We start from the raw sequence: 22,055 nt of genomic DNA, 5'->3' as shown, positions 1-22,055 counted from the left end.
TTCCCCTCTAAAGATAAATGAATAAAATCCTTAAATAAATAAATAAATAAATAAATAAATGGCATTGCATGTTGGAACATTAAAAAAACGCCTGCGGGGGTTGAGGTGCTGGGAGAGACTCCTAGCCTCACAGGAGAGTTCATTGGAGAGACCCACAGGGTCCTAGAACATACACAAGCCCACCCACATGGGAATCAGCACCAGAAAGGCCCAGTTTGCTTGAGGAGAGCAGCAGAAGGGACTGAAATCTGACAGAGAGTGGAGCAAGCTCCACTGTTCCCTTTTGGACCCCACCACCACATACAGTGTCACAACCCAGCCATTAGGTGTTGCCCTGCTCTAGTGAACACCTAAGGCTACACCCCTCATACATAACAGGCATAACAACACACAAACACACACACACACACACACACACACACACACACACAAAGAAGAACAGATCAAACCTCCCCAGCAAATATTAAGCAACAAGGAGATAGCCAACCTATCAGATGCATAGTTCAAAGCACTGGTGATCAGGATGCTCACAGAATTGGTTGAATTTGGTGGCAAATTGATGAAAAAATGAAGGCTACACTAAGTGAAATGAAGGAAAATGCACAGGGAACCAATAGTGATGGGAAGAAAACTGGGACTCAAATCAATGGAGTGGACCAGTAGAAAGAAACATACGCTCAGGTGAAATTTTTTTTCTTTTTAAAGATTTTATTTATTTCTAGACAAAGGGGGAGGGGAGGAGAAAGAGAGGGAGAGAAACATCAATGTGTGGTTACCTCTCACATACCCGCTACTGGGGACCTGGCCTGCAACCCAGTCATGTGCCCTGACTGGGAATCAAACTGGCGACCCTTTGGTTCACAGTCTGGCATTCAGTCCACTGAGCCACACCAGCAAGGGCTCAAGTGAGAATTTAAAAATACTGGAAATAAGTGACTCACAAAGATATGGTATATCACTAGATGGACTGTTACATAGTCTTTAGAAATATAATTGTGTTGGTTATGGACCATATGAGAAATTTTTAATAAATGGAAAAAAGACTAAAAATTCTGTATATACAGTTCTATGGATAAAGAAGAAACTGACATAGGTGATTTGACATAGTGTATTAATGGTGTGATTCAGGGTGAACCATTTGGCTTCAGGAATTCAATTTCTCTTATTGTTTAGTAATTAAATAATAAATAAAAGATTTGAAATTTTTAGTATGGTTATATTAAATATGTTACTACCTGTGAATGGTTTTATAAGTTGTGTTTTCAGAGTTAACTCATAATTTCAGACAAAACTGGCATGTTTCTGAAAATATAAGGATATAGTTTACAAATAAGGATATACCAAACTTTAGGACTATAAGACACACCTGACCATAAGATGCACTTAGGTTTTAGAGGAGGAAAATGGGGAAAAAAAATTTGAAGCAAAAACATGGTAAAATATTTAATAGCCTGTGACTTTGCTCCACTGCTGGACACCCCGACCAGTGAGCCAGGTAAGCTACATTTGGACTATAAGACGCACTCCCAGATTTGGGGGGGGAGCGTCTTATAGTCCACAAGATATGGTAGTTTATAAATATAAGGTTATAGTTTATAAAACCTGCTTGATGATAGAAAGCAATCAGGTTTTTAGTTAGCTATGTAATGTCCAAATTTGCATACTATTTTGAAAACTCCTCTATTAATAAAAGAATAATACTGTAGATTGTGATTAAAAACAGAAACAAAGTTTTTATAGATAATTTTACATGTATTAGAAATGGAACCACAAGCAGGTCCAACTGCCTGCCAGTATGAAAGCCAGTAATCATAAGGCAGGTGCTGATATCAAGGAAAGTGGTTTATTTTCAGGTGCTGGCAACCTGAAAGATGGGGGACACATATCTCAAAGCCCATTTCCCCATCTCAACAGAAGTAGAGGTTTTTAAAAGGAAGGAGAGGGGAACAGAACAAATGGATCAAGGGAGGGGTTGAAAAGTTCTCTATGTGCAGCTGAGCAGTCTATTCCAGTAAGGCAAGTGGTGGTCCAGTATGCATCATTTAGTCTTCCTGGATTCTTGTCATCATGAATTCATAGTTGAAGGTCAGGAAATCTGGAGCTGGGATGCCTGAAAGTTGGAGTCCATATCTTTTGAAGTTAGTTCCTAGGATTCTTGTTACAAATGTGCTGTTCATTGGCAAGCTACATATTACTCAGATTCAGCACTTACAGAAACAATGTCTAAAGAATGGTGGGGTGGGTTCATTTGTCCTGACTATATGATGCTAAATTTTGTGAAGATCTTTTTGTGTGTGTGTGGAGATCTTTGTGCAGTTTTCTTTGTTATTAATATCCTAAGATAAATACATGGTTGTATCCAATAGGCAAAACATTTTAATTATAATATAGTTTAAAATAACGTTATACTTAAGTTTTTGCAAGTAAAATTCTAAGCTTTGTCATTAAACAATATTTTTGACAGCACTTGAATTTCAGCAGCTGAGAATAAATTATGGGAATTGTGGGAATCTAATATTATCAACAAAGGATTGAGATATGACAGATCCTAAATATCTCAAAAGATATAATTTTGGTTATGCCATTTTTTCTTCTGTGGTCTCTAAACAAAGGGTGACTTGGATTTCTAAATGCTTTGTAATTTAGTTTAAACAAAAATTGTATTCTTGACTGTGCCAAAAATTTGGAAAAACCTTATGATATATTACTATGTAGCAATCTAATTAGGATAAGAGGCTAATGAATAATAAATAAAATTTCTGAGTTACTGGCATACATCTTTAATTTGACATTGAATAAAGATATTTCTTCTAGTTGGTGCATTGCTTCAAAATACAGATGCTAACTTACTTGGGAAAAAATGAAATGTTTGAAAATGTTATAAAGTATTGTAGGCTGTCTTTTTTCTAATCACATCTGTCTAGTCAGGGTTTGCTGATAATTTGAAGTTTTGTTGAAAATTATAATAAAGGTCTGTGTATTTAATGAAATTTCTCAGAAAGTTTATTTGGAATTTAGCAGTATCATTAATGGTTCTATATAGGGAATCCAGATCATGGAGTTGTCAAATTGGCTTTTAATTGGTTTTCAGGGTTACAGGTATCAGGATTGAAACTTTGAGCAGAGACTAGAAAATGTGATTTAAAAAAAAAAACAAATTTGAGAACCAAAAAAATAAAATAACTGAAATAAAAAGTTTGGTCTGTGGGTTTAATAGACTAGGCAGAGCTGAAGAGAGAATGAATGAAGTGGAATATCATCAGAATGAAACACAGAAACACAAAAAGAATAAAAAATACAGAATAGAGGGGAAGTACATGTAATTAAAGTTCTAAAACTACAGCAAAGAGGCAGAATGGATGGAATATTTGAAGACATGCTGACTTAAGAATTTTTCAAAACTCTGGAAAGTACTATGGCATAGTTTCGAGAAGCCACACAAACCAAGAGCAAGATAAATAAAATGAAAACCTATAGTCAAACTGCCAAAAATCACAAACAGAAAATCTAAAATCAGCCAGAGGAAAAATTAGACTTCCACCTGACTTCTCAACAGAAGCTATAGAAGCTAGAGGACAGAAAAGAATAGTATCTCCAAAATTCTAAAATAAAACCTAAAATTCTTTGCCTAGTGAAATATCTTTCAATGTTAAAGTAGATATTTTTTTGATGAACAAAAACAAGAGTGGCCCAGAGCCGGAGTCATCAGTCTACACTTCACAGCCTTCACTCTTTCCTCTATTTTGAGACCATACTCAACCATTTCTGTGAGAAACATGATTACCACGTGTGGTTTGAACTGTGCATCTGATAGATTGGCTCTCTCTTAATCACTTAGTTGTGTTTTTTTCTCCAGTTTTGATCTGTTCTTTCATTTGGGCCATTTTTTTTTTTGCCTTGGTGCACTTGTTATGTAGTAAGGGGTGGGGCCTTAGGCATTCACCAGGGTGGGGCAACCTATGTCACTGTGTTGTGATGCTGTTTGTGGGAGAGGGGTTCAAGAGGGAACAGTGCAGCTTGCTCTGCTCTTGGCTGGCTTTCAGTCACTTCCTCCAATGCCCACAAGCAAATCAGGCCCTTCTGGTGCTGATTCCTGGGTGTGTGGGTTTGTGTATGTTCTAGGACTCTGTGCGTCCCTCCAGCAAACTATCCTATGAGGCTTGGAGTTTTTCCTGCTGCCACAACCCCCACAGGTTTTTTCAGTCAGAGGTTTTGAGGCTTTATTTCTCCATGCTGGAACCCTAGGTTGTGCAGTCTGTCTCCCCAGTTGTTCCTCCTGGTTTTTCTGCACACAAATGTGGGACCACCTACTCCACCAGCCACCACCGTGCCAAATCCTTGAGCTGCTGCCTTGCCACGAGTCTTTTTTACCTGTCTGCCCATCTCTGCCCCTCTTACATGTCTGGATGAATGTTTCTACTTTAACTCCTTTGTTGTTGGGCTTCCATACAGTTCAGTTTTCTGGCAGTTCTGGTTGTTTTTTGTTTTTAAATTTGTTGTTGTCCTTCTTTTGGTGTGGGAGGAGGCACAGTGTATCTACCTGTACCTCCATCTTGACTGGACATCTTTGCCCTTCCATTCTAAATGACAGCTTTGCTAAGTAGAGCAATGTTGGGTTTAGGTCCTTCCTTCTCATGACTTTGAATATTTCTTGCCAATCCCTTCTAGTCTGCAAACTTTCTTTTTAGAAACCAGCTGACAGTCTTATGGGTACTCCCCTGTAGGTAACTAACTTCTTTTCTCTTGCTGATTTTGATTCTCTTTTTATCTTTAATCTTTGGCATTTTAATTATGTTTCTTGGAGTGGGCCTTTTTACATGCCTCTTGTTTGGGATTCTGTGTGCTTCCTGAACATGCATGTCTATTTCCTTCACCAAATTAGGGAAGTTTTCTTTCACTGTTTTTTTCAAATAGAGTTCTAGTTTCTTGTTCTTTCTCTTCTGCTTCTGGAACCCCTTCTATGTGAATATCTCAATGTTTGAAGTTGTCCCAGGTCTGCTTATACTTTCTCATTTTTTTTGGATTCTTTTTTCTTCTTGTTCTGATTGGTTATTTTTTGCTTCCTTGTTTTGCATATCATTGATTTGATTCTCAGCCTCATCCACTCTACTGTTGTTTGCCTATAAATTGTTCTTTATTTCAATTACTAATTGTGTCCTTTGTTTCTGACTGGGTCGTTTTTTATCCTCACTAAGTTCCTTGAGCATTCTTATCAGTGTTTTGAACTTTGCATCTGATAGATTGCTTATCTCCATTTCATTTAGCTCTTTTTCTGAAGGTTTGATCTATTCTTTCATTTGGGCCATGTTTCTTTGTTTCCTCATTTTGGCACCCTCCCTGTGCTTGTTTCTATGTATTAGGTAGAGCTGCTTTTACCCCCTGTCTTGGTAGTGTGGCCTAATGTAGTAGGTGTCCTGTGGTGTCCAGTGGCACAGCCTCACCATTCACCCAAACTGGGTACTTGAGGTATGCCCTGCATGTGGACTGAGGACACAATCCTCTTGTAGTTGAGCCTTGGTTGCTCTTGGCAGATCGATGGGGGGGATTAACCAAGGCCAGTCACCTGCAAGGATTGATTGTGACCACTTACCACCAACTTCCATTATCTGTGGAGGGTTAGCTGTGCAGGTCCAGAATGGTGGTGCTCCAGTGTGGTCTGTATCTGTCCACTGGCTGTGTTGGCCTTAGGGTTTCCTGAGTGGTGCAGGCCAAGGTCAGGCTTCACCAATGGTTTTGCCTGGGACAACCCTGCCTGAGCTATAAAGCACTCTGAGATGGCTGCTATTTGTTCTGTGCGTGGAGATCCCCAAGCAAAGCCAAGCTGTGAATCCAGGTTGGCTGCTGCTGGTGCTGTGCCTGGGGTTCCCTAAAGCCAGTTGTTGCTTGTTTGAGAGAATTTAGGATGTTGTGAAGTATGAGCCAAGACCAGCCATTCAAGTGGAAAAGCAGCCTGGGTGGGCCTCTAAGTTGGCTGGGGCAGGTTATCTCGTGATCTCCAAGGTGGGTCACACAGTATTAGCCTGGTTGATGGAGTCTCAGATATGGTACCAGCTAGCTTGCCCTGTCTGGATGGCTGTGGTTTCTTTAAATCTATAGTTGTTAGCGTTCCTTTCACCTCAATTGCTGATGATTCTGAGTGATGGTGGTTGTATATTTTAGTTGTAATTTTGATGTGGTTGTGTGAAGAGGTGAGCCATGTCTGCTTACACTGCCATCTTGACCAGAAGTCAGAATGATCCTTGGCTGGCTCTTATATTTAGTTCTTTGTTTAATTTTGAGTTAATATTTATATATGGTATAAAATGGTACAACTTTGTTTTATGCATGTGGATATCCATTTTTCCCAGCATCATTTTGTTGAAGAGACTCTTCTTTCTCTATTTAACGGTCTGGGTGCTGTCAAAAATCAGTAAACCATAGACATAGGAGTTTGTTTCTAAACTGTTCTAATCCATTGATTTGTATATCTCTTCTTATGCCACTACCACACTATTTTCATGACTGTAACTTTATAGTAGGTTTTGAAATTCAGAAGTATGAGCCTTTCAACTTTGTTCTTTTCAAGATTACTCTGGCTATTTGGGGCCCCTTGCAATGCTATGTAAGTTTTAGGATTGGCTTTTCCAGGGGTTTTTTTTGTTTGTTTGTTTTTAAATATTTTTATTTATTTATCTTCAGAGGGGAAGGGAAGGAGAGAGGGAGAGAAATATCAATGTATGGTTGCCTCTGGTGTGTCCCCTGCTGGGAACTGGCCTGCAACCCAGGCATGTGCCCTGACTGGGAATCGAACCGAGATCGTGTGGTTCACAGGCCCACGCTCAATCCACTGAGCTACACCAGCCAGGGCCATTTTTTTTTTCTTCAAAAAAGCCAGCAGGATTTAGTCAGGAATTGCATTCTGTATATAACTTTTCATAATATTGTAAAGATGGCAATACTTCCAACCTATGAATTTTTTTCCAACCCAAGGATGTCTTTCCATTTATTTAGGTCCTTTTTAATTTCTTTCAGCAATGTTTTATAGTTTTCAGTGTATAAGTCTTATACTTACTTGGTTATATGTATTTCTTACTATTTTTTTCATACTGTTGTAAATGGAATTGTTTTTCAATTTCATTCTTATTTTTCATTGGTACCGTACAACTTTTCTGTTGATCATTGTCTCACAACTTTGCTAAAATTGCTTCGTAGTTCTAATGATTTTTGTGGATTCCTTTGGATTTTCTTTGTTTAAGATCATGTTTTATGCACTTAAAAAACATTTTTAAACCTACTATCTTTATACCAGTGTTTTTCAAAGTGCAGGTCCCAGCCTATTAGTAGATTGTGAAATCAATCAAAACATGTAAGTTTTGTTTGTGAAATTTTTGTGTATGAAACATACACATATGCATGTGTTTAAGTTTTTATATAAAATGTATTTCTTAATTGTCAATTACAGTAAACTATTTAATGCCACATTTTACAATATATAATTGGAATGTAGATTTATGAGATTAATTAGGTAGAAGTAAAAGTCCTAGCAGTTTTCTTTTATTACCTTGAAAATGGTAATTCTATATTGAAAGCTGTATTCTGGACACAAAAATAATTGAGCAAAAAATATACTCTTTATTCATTGGTAGCCCTGTGAATAATAAGCTTGTAAGATTTTTGCTTTTCATGCTTTCTGGTGATTACTTCTTAACCTGTTTTTGGTACTGTGGAGGAAGTTTCTTACTGAAACTCCAGATATTTTCTTGAGAATGTATTTTATTCCCTGGCTGGTGTAGCTCAGTGGATTGAGCACAGGCCTGCGAGCCAGAGGATCGTGGTTTGATTCCCAGTCAGGGCACATGCCTGGGTTGCAGGCGGGTTCCCTGCAGGCCAACTCCCAGCAGGGGACGCACAAAAGGCAACCATACATTGATGTTTCTCTCCCTCTCTCCTTCCCCTCTAAAGATAAGTAAATAAATAAAATTTTTAAAAAATAATGTATTTTATTAAAAATAGTAATCTAACTATTAAATTACATACCTAATACTTACTATAAATGAAAATAACAAAAAGCCACATTATGAAGGATATTACAATCTACAAAGACATCTTTTACTCTCCAATAGGTAGAGATTATCAAAATACAATAAAATGTATATTTTCACTAATTGAATTAATATCAGTATACTGAATATAGTAAATAATTAAGGAGCCCTGGCTGGTGTAGCTAAGTGAATTGAGCACAGGCCTGCGAATCACACAATCATGGTTCGATTCCCAGTCAGGGCACATGCCTGGGTTGCAGGCCAGTTCCCAGCAGGGAACTCACGAGAGCCAACCATACATTGATATTTCTCTCCTTCTCTCCTTGCCTTCCCCTCTAAAGATAAATAAATAAAATCTTTTAAAAAATAATTAAGGGAGAATTTACATCACTTACTAGTGCAGGTGAGGTACTTTGAAACATAACTATTATACATGGATACAAAATTATGATTTTATGGAAAAACAAAACTTCTGTGCACTAGACTCTTGATATCTTTCCAATTAAACAAATTGAACGGTGTTCAGTTTTTCTGAATTGTTGTGCACGATGTTAAATCGTGTCTTTTATGCACAAGTAGTTTTGTGGAGATTATGGACTATGCATAGTAAAGGAGATTAAGACTGTGTAGGTATCACCAGTGGGGTCATGTTTCCGTCTGTTCTCCTCCACATCCCATTTACTGATAAGGATCTTCCCAGTGGTCCAAATGTCTTCCTGACATTCTTTTTACTACATTCCATAATTCAACATGAATTAGAATGAGCTGAGCCTTTAGAATCCAATAGGACTGTGTTGAATTCCCCTTCTCCCCCATGTCAACCCTATGACTGACTATGGACAAGTCACTGGAGTACTCTTAGCCTCCTGACCTTTGCTATAAAATGGGGGATGATTTGAGGTTCCATTGAATACTAAATGCTATTGTGATCTCTCTACAACATGTGAAATATAGTGCCCAGCATAATAAATACTGGGTAAATTGTAACTCTTAAAATACCTGAGTTATGATTTATACTCAATAAATGGTAATTCTCTTTCTATTCCCAACCAAAACTTTTAAATATGTCCTATCATTTTCAAATAGAAGATAATTCTAGTAAGCTCCTCTATGCTGTTGGGTGTTTGTTAGCGGACCACTTACTGATGGTCTTGTAATACATGAAACTTGGCTAATAGGAACTGCAGAATTGCCTTGCTGTCTCATATAAAAATACAAATATATCAGATGTGTCTGTTTTTAAGTTGCAAAAAAAATAATAAACAAGCATTCTTATTTTTCTCTTTTTTAGTTATGTGCTGCTCATCTCTCAACTGAATCAGAAGCACCAAATCATTATCAGGCAGTGTGTCGTGCACTGTTTGCAGAAACAATGGAGCTGCATACATTTCTAACTAAAATTAAAAGTGCAAAGGAGGTAAGTACCATTGCTTTCATATTTATTGGCATTGTGAAAGATAAACATGAACTTTTAACATTGTCCGTCGTATTATTTAAGGTATTTATTACCATCCTGATGAGTGCTGCAGTTCACTCAAGAAAGAAGTAGGTTAGGCAGAATTTATGTTTTTGAAATGTGTGTGAATTCATTTCATAAAACAAAGAATTTTATAAATCATCCTTACAAGTGGGAAATTACTTATTTCCCACTTGTACTGAATTGGTTTAATCAGTTGCTCCTTCTGACTGGATTTTTATCCTTTTTCTGCCACTCTTTTGTCCATTTTAAAACATGTTAGTACATCTTCCAGGAAGAGATAAGGACTCACAAAGAAGACTACACCTTTGATAATTTTACTCTTTTATAATGGATTTGATTAAATTTTTAAAGGAGGAGATGTGAATTCAAGTTATCCAAAATCTCATTTTATCTATTTCATTTAATTATTTTTTATTCATGTCTGTGAAGTAGAAATATTATATGTAGAGTACAAAAAGAATCATTCTAAATTATTTATTAAATTCATTGCCATACTATATGTTATACAAATGGTCGTCAAGATTCATGAGATCACAGCATCTGACACGCAGTAACAGCTCAGTACATGACAGTAGGTATCATTTCTTTTTATGAATAATGCAGAGAATTTATCTAAGCACCAGTTCACAATTAGGATGACACAGTTGGTGGAGGTACGCATGTAGGGTATGCAAGAGAGGAAGGAAAATTTTAATCTGTATTAGTAAAATAGGACTAATTAGCTCTGGTAATAAGCTATCTGACCTGACAGATGTCTCAGCGAGGTCACCCTTAATAAATTGCATTAAATAAATTCATTTTATACATATATGCATTAGAGCTGTAAGCATTCCTTTTCACTTCTAGCCAAGCTACTTCTTGCAGTTGATCAGCCAATGAAAAACTCTCTCTCTCTCTTTTTTTAGGATTTTATAGAGTTGGACCCAAAAAGCAAATTTTCAACAGGGTGGAAAGGGTGAACTGTATGTTGTTTGAATAATAATAATAAATACATCATGGAATAGCTTTTCCTCCCACAGACAGAACCAGAGAATGTAGGCTTCAGTTAAGCTTCAAAGTAAACATCTGAAAGCACAACCTCAGTTAAGGGTTAGTAAATAGTAGAAAAGATTACTTTTTAAGCTTGTAATTATCTTCCCCAACTTATTAAGAATGAAATTGCCTTATCCAAAAATACAAGCATTATTTTTAGAGTGGAAATGCAGTCTGTGGGGTCACTAGAGTAAATTAAATGACTTCTTTTTAAAGTCCTTCTAACACAGACATCCTTAGGAACCATTTCTGAGCTTAAAATGGTATTAATGAGTATTTTTCTACTCCAGTGAGCTTTAAAAACTATCCTTTTTGTTTTTTATTAAAGCTTTGCTTTGCCAAACAAATCCTCAGAAAGAGATTTAAACATTCTGAATGTTTATTTAAATAAAAATCTCACAAGTGCAGTAAAAGAACACAAGTGACTGGAACCATTGGTGGCTTTGTGGCAATGCCCACGGAGACTGGTCAGGCCCTGCCTGAAGTTGGGGACCTTGAGGTCAGGGTTTCAGCCATCTCTTCTGCTGTCCCCTTCTGGCACCACCCCAAATTTAGGTCTTTATAGGTGATAGTTCTGTCCTATTTCTTCATCTCTTACTCTATTTCCCTACTTTCTTTTTCTAAAGTATATTTTATTGATTATGCTATTACACTTATCCCAATATTTTTCTTCCCTTTATCCCCTGCCTCCCTGCACCGCCCTCCTCACCCTGCAGCATCCCCCAGCATAGTTCATGGGTCGTAATATAAGTTCTTTGGCTGCTCCATTTCCTATACTATTCCTAATCTCCCCCTGTATATTTTATGCCTACCAGTTATATTTCTTATTCCCTGTACCTTTTTCCCGCATTCTCCCCTTCCCCCTCCCCACTGATAACCCTCCATGTGATCTTCATTTCTGTGATTCTGTTCCTATTCTAGTTGTTTACTTAGTTTTTGTTTTTGTTTTTTAGGTTCAGTTGTTGATAGTTGTGTGTTTGTGTCTTTTTACTGTTAATAGTTTTCAATCTTATGTTACTTAGCTAAGTCCTTTTAACCTTTCATATAATAAGGGCTTGGTGATGATGATCTTCTTTAACTTGACCTTATCTGGGAAGCACTTGATCTGCTATTCCATTCTAAGTGATAGCTTTGCCGGATAGAGTATTCTTGGATGTAGGTCCTTGCCTTTCATGACTTCAACTACTTCTTTTCAGCCCCTTCTTGCCTGTAAGGTTTCTTTTGGGAAATCAGCTGATGGTCTTATGGGAACTCCTTTGTAGGTAACTCTCTCCTTTCCTCTTGCTGCTTTTAAGCTCCTCTCCTTATCTTTCATCTTCGGCAACTTGATTATGATGTGTCTTGGTGTGCTCCTCCTTGGGTCCAACTCCTTTGGGACTCTCTGAGCTTCCTGGACTTTCTGGAAGTCTCTTTCCTTCTCAAGATTGGGGAAGTTCTCTTTCATTATTTGTTTAAATAAGTTTTCAATTTCTTGCTCCTCTCCTCTTTTTAGCATTCCCATGATTTGGATGTTGGAACATTTCAAGTTGTCCCATAGGTTCCTAAGCCTCTTCTCACTTTTTTGCATTCTTGTGTTTTTATTCTGTTCCAATTGATTGCTTATTTCTTTCTTTTGTTCCATATCATTGATTTGAGTCCCAGTTTCCTTCTCTTCACTGTTGGTTTCCTATATATTTTCCTTTATCTCACTTTGTGTAGCCTTCACTTCTTCCTTCATTTTCTTGGTGGAGTTCAATCAATTCTGTGAGCATCCTGATTACAAGTGTTTTGAACTGTGCATCAGATAGTTTGTCTCCTCATCGCTTAGCTCTTTTTCTGGAGTTTTGATCTGTTCTTTTTGGGTCATATTTCTCTGTCTCCACGCACCGTCTAGATGAATGTTTCTTTAACTCCTTTGTTGTTGGACTTCCATCCAAATGTTTTTCTGTCAGTTCTGGTTGTTCTCTGTATTTAAATTGGTTGTTACCTTTCTTTTGGTTTCTGTGAGGAAGCAAGGTGTTTCTGCCTACACCTCCATTTGGCCAGAGCTCCTATTTCCTTACTTTCTCGATTACTTCTCAATCTTTCATTCTTTTAGGAATCTCTGGTTTATATTTTAAAAGCACTCCCCAGTACCCTCAGGTTTTTCTCAGAACATTTGTTCCCCCAGTGGTAGTGTTTTCTCTTGCTTCCCTCTTGTGGGAAGCCTGTTTCTCCTCCACATCTTCTTATCTCTGGACTGGGGAGGATTAGTAATATTCTGTCTCTCTTGTATGGTTTCCAAATAACTACTCTTTATATTTATGAAAAAGTTTGTGTCATCCACTTCTGTTAGTCTTAAAAAGTTTTCACTGTCACTTGCATCATCTTGAGTGATTTCGTTGATAAAAAGAAACTATAGCTTTGTTGCAAGCAACACTCTGTGGCAGATGATCAGAACTGTCTGGCACAATTTGAGCTTGCTATAGCAACAGAGTCTAACCTATTCCGGCACTCTCTCCTCCATGGGATAAGCCATTATTCAGACTTAGACCGTGTTAAAAAAAAAGAAACTATAGCTTTGATTTCTTGACTTTTCCTCTACCTCAGTACTCTACATGAACACTTCTTTGTCCTAAAAATAACCTTCAGTCATTCCACCTTGGAAATCATGCACAGGCTCTTGTACCCTGTTCTGTCATCCATGCCCTTTCAGCTTTTTTACCTCACTGTCACCTGACCTAGTCGTCCAGTTCTTGCCTCCCTCATTTTCTTCCAGTTTATTAGCCCTTCCTATATTCACTTCCTCTCCTACATAGACTAGAATCAGTCACTTTATCAGGAGTTCAGGTCCCCATGTCCAATCAGATTACTATACTACCCTCCTGCTGGTCCCCTCATCACTGTAAATCTTCATCCAGTTCATCTTTTACATTGTCAGTAAATGATTCTTATAGATCACAGATCTGACCTGAGACATTAAGCTCCAGGCCCAAACCTCTGTGTGATCTTTAAGGCTTGATGGTACATTGGCTTTTTTTTTTAAAAGAGGGAGAGAAACCTCAATGTGTGGTTGCCACTCACATGCCCCCTACTGGGGACCTGGCCTGCAACCCAGGCATGTGCCCTGACTGGGAATCAAACTGGTGACCCTTTGGTTCACAGCTCACACTCAATCCACTGAACTATACCAGCCAGGGAATATTGGCTTTTCTTAGCACACCTCAGAGGGGAAGCTGCCCTGCCCACGTGGGGTTTGGTGCACAGCCAGTGTACTGCACTGTGGTATCCTGCAGGGGGTTGCAAGGACTCAGAGCACCCCACTGGGCCCTCCATGTTCATTTGCACAGCTACATTCCTAGCCCAGGTGCCTCCACTTGAAGACCCTTGGCTGAGACACTTCCCTCTTCTCTGACTCAGCACTTTCCGTTCCTCACTTTTCCTCTTTCCCTCCCACTCACCCTCTCAGGACCATGAGATGGCAGAGCCTTATTTGCAGTGCTCTTCAGCAGAAGAAAGATTTCCCCCACCTGCATTGTGTGTCATCTGACCCTTGCTCCATGATGTTCCATAGGGAAAAAATGGAACAAAGGGGACAAAACATCATTTTTAGCCTTTTGCTTGCATTGTTTCAGTACGTGAGTAAAGGCTCAATTATCACTTTCAGTTTGGCTCATCCTCCCTAACCACTAACCATCTAGCAAGTCATCAGAGCCATGTTGTTTCCCTGATCAATAGGGCTCCTCATCACTTACATTAAAACTCCATTGTATTCCACACAGGTCCTTCATGGTATTTCATCTGCTTGTGTTTTTATTCTTCTTTTCAACACTATCTTCTCTGCATTTTAAACCATCCAATCAAAGTTTCTTATACTTTCTGAATACATCGTGTGATTATGTATCTGTGACCCTTGCACATTCTTTTCTTTCTGCCTGGAAATTCTTTCTCCTCTTGTCTGTTGGTGAGTTTCTGTTTATCTATTTAAACCCTGGTCACATTTTATCTCCGTGTGAAATATTCATGACCTCTTTCCAGCTCTAAGTTTTATGTCCTCCACAACATGTGTGTCTTACACATCCTTTAGTCTTACACTTCTCATACTCCATAGTAGTTATTTGCTCATGTATTTGTAATTTTTTCTCCACAACTGGAGCAGATCCTTCTTGAGATAACTGACTGTGTTTTAAATGATCTTATATTAATGACTCTTAATGTAGTATGTGCACATAGGAAATACTCTAGAAGTGATTGCTGAACAAAATATATATACTATATGTGTTTTTTCAGGCATTCTGTTGGAAAGAAGTCAGTTTTGAAAGCATTTCTGACTATTAGAAACATTTTGGCCAATATGAGAATTTTTCAGGGGTATACATGAGATCTTTGAATATTCTATTCTTGCCATTTTTTATACACAGAATTCATTTAATAATCAATCTTCAGAAATTAAGCAGGAAAATATGTGGAAATCCTAGCACCTAAGAATGTTCTGTATCATTTAATTAGAGATTTTATGCTGTATAAATTTAATGTCAACACTGAGGTTTTAGCAATACAGTCTTAGAGGGTTTAAATGGATTTCCTTTTCCTCTGTGATTCATGCAGCTTTCTTAGAATTACAGAATATTTTCATATATGTATGTTAGTCATTTTAACCTTTTCTTAAGAGTATCAAATTCATTCTACTAATAAAATACTGTGTTAATTTGGTATTTTTACTGAAGATCTCAAAATACTTTATACAGTTTAGGAATCAGACAATCTTCTACATCTACAAGTTGGTGTATGTCACTTGGAACTTTCAAAGTAATAACCTCTAAATCAACAAGTTTTTCTGATTATCAGTGATCTTTCAGAGTACTGTGTATGTGTGTATGTTTATGTGTATAAAATTAGAGTGAAATCTTAGTATGATGGTAATGTTCCCAAGTCAATAGAAAAAAGTCATTATATTAAATTTCTTATATATTAAATTTCTTATATGTTCAATTGGCAATTTGTTAAAATATAAAATCCATAATATATTTGCAAGTGTTAATACTTGTTCTATAAAGTGGTAATTACATTTACTAGGCCTGGCTACATTACCAAGTACAAGGCTTTGTAGTTCATCATCTGTTTAGGAAGCAGGTTCACTTTCATTCTAATATCTTTTTGTGATGTGATGATTTCCATCTTAAACAATGGTTGAGATTCTTTAAAGTTATTCTCCTAATGATAGAGAAGATTTGGAAAGAGCTGCTGTTAATTGTGGCTCAAAGGCAATTTGATATCCTTGAAAGTAAATACATATTATAGTGTCTCATAAGCAATTTGATATCCTTGCATGTAAGTATAGATGGAGGGACTATCTAAGCAATCCATTTAGTGTGCATCAGGTTATGTGAAAGAAGAGACAGCCTCTGCCCCACTGCCAGTGCCCCACCGTAGCCCAAACCCTGCCAGCAAGTGTGGCTCGTGAGCCCGTGGAGAGTGGAGAATTTAGCTTGAGGGTTTCAAATGTAAATACTTTTATTAGAAAAAAATGACATTATATTATTGGTATTCTTTTTTTTAGAGAGAGAGAGAGAGGACAAATCACATTTTATTTGTATTTAAAGAGTTGTACTTTTTTTTTTAAGATTTTATTTATTTATCTTTAGAGGGGAAGGGGAGGAGAGAGGAAGAGAAATATCAATATATGGTTGCCTCTCATGTGTCCCTTGCTGGGAACTGGCCTGCAACCCAGGCATGTGCCATGACTGGGAATTGAACCTCGTTTGTGTGGTTCGCAGGCCTGTGCTCAATCCACTGAGCTACACCAGCCAGGGCTGGTATTATTCTTTAATTTGTTGCTGTCTAGGTGGTTTTGTTATTGTTAAGTGAAATTAATTATCAGTTCATCATACTTTTAATACCTGCTGCTGTCCTGCATTATATTGCTACAGCTCTGAAGTGGCCCCTGTTGCATACTGCATTTAACCTCATGAACAATCGTGACTCTTACTCTGCTAAAGGCTTCTCAGCAGGATTGGAAAGAAGGATGTGTGAGCCTCAGAGAATAAAATTTAGAGTTGGGGGAAGAAGGGGATTCACAAGTGAATGTGTGTGCATGTGTGTGTCTGTGTGTCTCACACATGCACGTAAGTAGGAATGGGATAGAAGGAGGGAAGTTAATCACGTTAAGGTTTGGTATGAAATAACATGAAGATCCAAAATGGGAAAGGACAAGTGTGTCATAGAAATGTAAAATACTGAGATAAAATAATTTTAAGACTGGGAAGTCAGTTGATTTTATTCCAGTATGTTCCTACATGCTCCAACGATTATTGCCTCCATCTTGAGATTGTCTAGTGTGCTTGTCCCTTCACCTCAATTCTCCAGTAAATACATTTCTGCACGGTATAACTATATGTACTACAGTAGAAAATACTTGAGGTATCAGAGAAGTGCATTGTTGAAAAAGAATGTGTCTTTTGAAAGAAGAATCCTTTTTTCAAGCAAATAACTCATTGTTAAATTTATTTTATATTTAAAATATTTATGTTAACACTGGTCATGTTTAAAAGCCCCTTTATTGTTGATAAATCATATTCATCCACTCATTATTCATGTGAGTCAAATAGCCTTTGCTAGATTTCTTTTGCCAAATTTCTGTTCACTTGTCTTTAAAAAGGTATAAGGGGGGCAATTAAACATGCTGAGGCTCCTTCTAGTTACAAAATTGCCTACAGAAGGTATAGCCTATGTAACTAAATCTTGTCCTGTCCAACAAGCTTTTCCTCAATTTTGTACCAGTCTTGTATAGGCAGAATATATACAGATAAACATTTTAGCTGCATGACTAATAAAATTTGCTGTTAAGTTATTATATTTTATATTGTAAATTTGAAATGGATTTTTTATAAGAAAGCAATTCAGTGATGTCAGTATCAAGCTGTAACATTAGTACTATGTTGACATTAGTACTATATTGATGTCAGTATGGACTAAAAGTTGTGTATTTTAAAATCTAATGGTAAAAATTTCTAAAGAAAAAATTTCTAATGCAATAATATTAATCATAAATGAATGAACAATAAACACAGTTGAGCATTATGAAATATTACAGGCTCAGATAATTTCAATAAGAATTCAGTATTAGAAGGCACATGAATTAGATTTTTAAATTTAAAGTTTCTGTTTTGTCTTTTCACAATTCATATTTCATAATTTCAAAGTGTCTTTTTTTCTCTCACTTAGAAAATGCCTACTTATTCCCAAGACCTAACTCAAATATCCACTCTTTTGAAATGTTTTTTCTGATCCTGTACTCAAAGTGCTGAAAATGTTCTTGCCCCTTCCCCTTTGTTGCATCATACATATACACAACCCCACAACCCCAAAGGTAGAATATTGCAGACATTTTGATCTTTGAGGGATAAGATGTCTGATACAGTTAAGCCATCTTGGATTTCTTCAGAGACAAGGCTTTACAGGTGTGGATTGTCATTTCTGATTATCTGATTATTATGTGTTCTGATCTCTTCTCAAGTGTGACTTTACCTGTGGTACTTAATTAGATTCTTGTTGACATCTTAATTCCTCTTTATAAATGGTCTTCACTCGCCTTTTAATTACAGTTTTCCATTTGCTTTCTTCAGACTTCAGCCGAAAGGATATCTCATACCTCCATTAAACACCCTTACATATTTATCACAATCAGCCTTTTTCTTTAAAATCATGTTACCCTACGTATTTCTTTCCTAGCTGCCATCAGTCTGTAGTTGTCTAGTTGGTCACTTTTCTTACTCACTGATATCTTACACTAGAATCTAATCTCTTTGAGGGCAGAGACCTTTTCTCTCTAATTTACTGCTATATCCCATTGTAATAGGGCCTCTGTAAATATTTGATCAGTGTTGAATGAATTGGTTCAGACATTGTAAATCTAATATATTACCACCAGATTTGAATCTTGGTCCTCTGTTCTGGAGACACTGTTGACTGTCTCCAGAGTGCAGATTCTCCCTGCCTGTGTCTTTCTTATGCAGTGTTCCAGCATCTCTTGCCTGGGCCCCTAACCTTATTTTCCTTTTCATATACAGTCTGTGCTATAGTATTATACCTCTGGGTAAAGATATTGGCTTATTGAAACTTAACAAGGGGAAAGTATAAACCCCTTAGTATTACATAGGGAACCATGTGCAATTGGGCCACAGTCTGACCTCTGTGGGCCATTCATTCACTGTTTCCCACCATACAATGCCTTTTCTACTACCCTTCCTCCAGTCCCTGATCTCCTAAGGCCTCTGCAATTACTCAAATGTCTTTTTTCTCTTCTCTCCCACTTAGAAAATCCCAAATTATTCTGCAGTCCTAACTCAAATGTCTACTCTACTGAAATGTTTTTTCTGATTACAGTTAATTAATCTCTTCTCTGTGTTCATTCACAGAGCATTCTGCATTGGCCTATATCACTTACCACAGTGTATTATTGTAGTCATTGTTTACATCTATTTCTCACTAGATTGTGGCTTCAGGACAAGGATCATATGGGCCAAACCTGTTGTAGAATTAGGGATCTACAACAAAATTTCTTGTGGTCTTTTTAGGCATGTTTCCCTTGCTGCTTCCTCTGCTTATAACACTAGGGCCATTCATCAGTTAGATGGACTTCTTTTTTTAAAAAATTTTATTTATTTATTTATTTATCTTTAGAGAGGAAGGAGAGAGGGAGAGAGACATCAATGTATGATTGCCTTTTGCGAGTCCCCTGCTGGGAGTTGGCCTGCAGGGAACTGGCCTGCAACCCAGGCATGTGCCCTGACTGGGAATCGAACTGTGATCCTCTGGTTCACAGGCCTGTGCTCAATCCACTGAGCTATGCCAGCCAGGGCCTTGGACTTCTTTTTTTAACCTAATAAATATCACATTTTGTTTCTAGAGTTATATTTTCTTTTTCTAAGTATATTTTATTGATTGTGCTATTGTAGTTGTCCCATATTTTTCTCCCTTTTATCCCCTTCTGCCCTGCATTCCCCCTTCCACCTGCATCCCTTCCCCTTAGTTCATGTCCATGGGTCATGCATATATGTTCTTTGGCTTCTCAATTTCCTATACTATTCTTAACTTCCCCCTGTATATTTTATGCCTACCAATTATACTTCTTATTCCCTGTACCTTTTCCCCCATTGTCTCCCAACCCCCTCCCCAATCTTAACTCTTCATGTAATCTCCATTTCTGTGATTCTGTCCCTTTTCTAGCTGTTTACTTATTTTTCGTATTTGATTTTGGGGCTCAGTTTTGGTAGTTGTGAGTTTGGCATTTAGTGTTCATATTTTTTATTTCCTTTTTCTTAGACAAATCTCTTTAACATTTCATATAATAAGGGCTTGGTGGTAATGAACTTTAATCTAACTTTATCTGAGAAGCACTTTATCTGCTATTCCATTCTAAGTGATAGCTTTGCTGGATAGAGTAATCTTGGATGTAGGTTCTTGCCTTTCATGACTTTGAATACTTCTGTCCAACCATTTCTTCCCTGTAAGGTTTCTTTTGGGAAATCAGCTGATGGTCTTATGGGAACTCCTTTGTAGGTAACTCTCTCCTTTCCTCTTGCTGCTTTTAAAAAGATTCTCTCCTTATCTTTAATCATGGGTAACTTAAGTATGATGTGCCTTGGTGTATTCCTACTTGAGCACAACTTCTTTGGGATTCTCTGAGCTTCCTGGATTTCCTGGAAGTCTATTTCCTTTGCCAGATAGAAGTTCTCCTTCATTATTTTTTTCAAATAAGTTTTCCATTTCTTGCTCTTCCCCTTCTCCTGACAACCCTATGATTAGGATGTTGGAACATTTAAAATTGTCCCAGATGTTCCTCAGCCTCTCCTCCTCTTTTTTTTTAATTCTTGTTTCTTCATTCTGTTCTGGTCAAATGTTTATTTCTTCCATCTGCTCCAAATTGTTGATTTGAGTCTTCCTTTCCTTCCCTTCACTATTGGTTCCCTGTATATTTCACTTTACATACCCTCCTTTTTTCCTCTATTTTGTAAACATAATCATCCATTTCTGTGAGCATCCTGATCACCAGTATTTTGAACTCTGCATCTGATACATTGGCTATTTCTTAATCACTTAGTTGTATTTTTAGAGCTTTTATCTGTTCTTTCATTTGAGCCATATTTTTTTTGTCTTGTTGTGTCTGTTATGTTGTAAGGGGCAGAGCCTTAGGGTTTTGCCAGGGTGCAGCAATGCACGTCACTGCGTTTGGTGCTGTATGTTGGGGAGGGATCTGAAAGGTAGCATTGCTGCTTGCTCAGCTCTGGGCCAGCTTTCAGTCACTTCCCCCACTTCCCAAAAGCAAATTGGTTCCCTCTGGTGCTGATTCCCAGGTGTATGTTTTAGGAGTCTGGGGGGTCTCTCCAACAAACTCTCTTATAAGGCTGAGAGTTTCTCCCACAGCTGCAATTCCCACAGGTTTTTACACCAGAGGTTTTGGGCTGTATTTCCCTGCACTGGAACCCTGGGTTGTGTGGTCTGTCTTGTTCCCCAGTTGTTCCTCCCTGTTTATCTGTACACAAAGGTGGGACCACCCTGACCGCCAGGTGATGCCTTACCCACTCAGTCCTCTAGACACTGCCTTGCTGCGTGCGTATCCTCTTTGCCCCAGTTGCCCACTGTCACCCCTCTTACTGGTCTGAATGAATCCTTCTTCTTTTGGACCTTTATAGAGTTCAATTTTCTGACAGTTCTGGTTGTTTTTTGCTTTTAAATTTGTTTTTGTCCTTCTTTTGGTTGTGCAAGGAGACAGAGTGTATTTACCTATGCCTCTATCTTGGCAGGGAAGTCCCTCTGAATTACATATATTATTTCAATTAGTACTATGCAAGCATCATAGTACTAATTTCTTGATGAAATCCTTGAGTTCAGTTTTTATTTAGTAAAACTATTGCTAAAATATTTTACTTCAAATAGAGTATTATACATAATAATATAAAATGAAATATTACCTCTATAGAGAGTATTCCCTTTTAGTAGGAAGAACAGTGTTTTTGCAATTGAGGAGGCTTTTATGAGACTTTGGATTTTTTTCCCAAGCAAATTAACTATATTTTATAACCTGCAGTTGGCTGAAAAAAATAAAATATTTCCCACTCACAAACTCTTATCAGCCAATAAACAAATTTATCTGTATTACAGTGCCATTGCTGGTAAACACATGGACTCGTATTAAGACATCTCCTTGTGACATGGCTTCAGACTCTCTTTTGCTTGAAAACACAAAAATATAGCTACAAGACATTCACATGTTGAACTTCATTTTAATTGGCTTCTTATAGTCTCTTCATATTTCTCTTCTCATGCCTGCTCCCATCACCTATCGTAATAAAACTGTGACATTTAAGTTAGCTAGAAATTTTTTCCTAAACCTAAACTGGATATATATTCCTCCAGTTGACAAACATACCTTTTTTGAAAGACAGAATGTAGAATCACATGTCTGTTTGTAAGGTTGCCATTTGTTTATTTTAATCAGACCATCTGTCATTGATAATTTCTCAGGATCCTTGTCAATGTCTGTCTTTTTCTATTTTATTTAT

At 37.4% G+C, this 22,055-nt stretch overlaps 1 protein-coding gene and 1 non-coding gene across 6 annotated transcripts in view; both read left to right on the top strand.

Moving 5' to 3' along the window:
- The window catches only part of SPIRE1 (spire type actin nucleation factor 1), a 300,883-nt gene that overhangs the window by 166,989 nt on the left and 111,839 nt on the right, over nt 1-22,055 (top strand). For all 5 annotated transcript variants that reach the window (XM_037067604.1, XM_037067603.1, XM_037067602.1 and 2 more), the window contains exon 4: nt 9,313-9,438. In XM_037067604.1, coding sequence (XP_036923499.1) covers nt 9,313-9,438 — 126 coding nt within the window. The remainder of the gene's footprint in view (nt 1-9,312; nt 9,439-22,055) is intronic.
- Nucleotides 12,923-13,048, top strand: LOC119001986 (small nucleolar RNA SNORA28). The gene has a single exon (XR_005069660.1). It is a non-coding gene; the product is annotated as a small nucleolar RNA SNORA28 (small nucleolar RNA).

This window comes from Sturnira hondurensis, unplaced genomic scaffold, assembly GCF_014824575.4.
Source record: "Sturnira hondurensis isolate 20B ecotype Veracruz unplaced genomic scaffold, ASM1482457v3 Scaffold0017338, whole genome shotgun sequence".
NCBI classification, from domain to species: domain Eukaryota; kingdom Metazoa; phylum Chordata; class Mammalia; order Chiroptera; family Phyllostomidae; genus Sturnira; species Sturnira hondurensis.
This window is presented reverse-complemented; position numbering and strand designations above follow the sequence as displayed.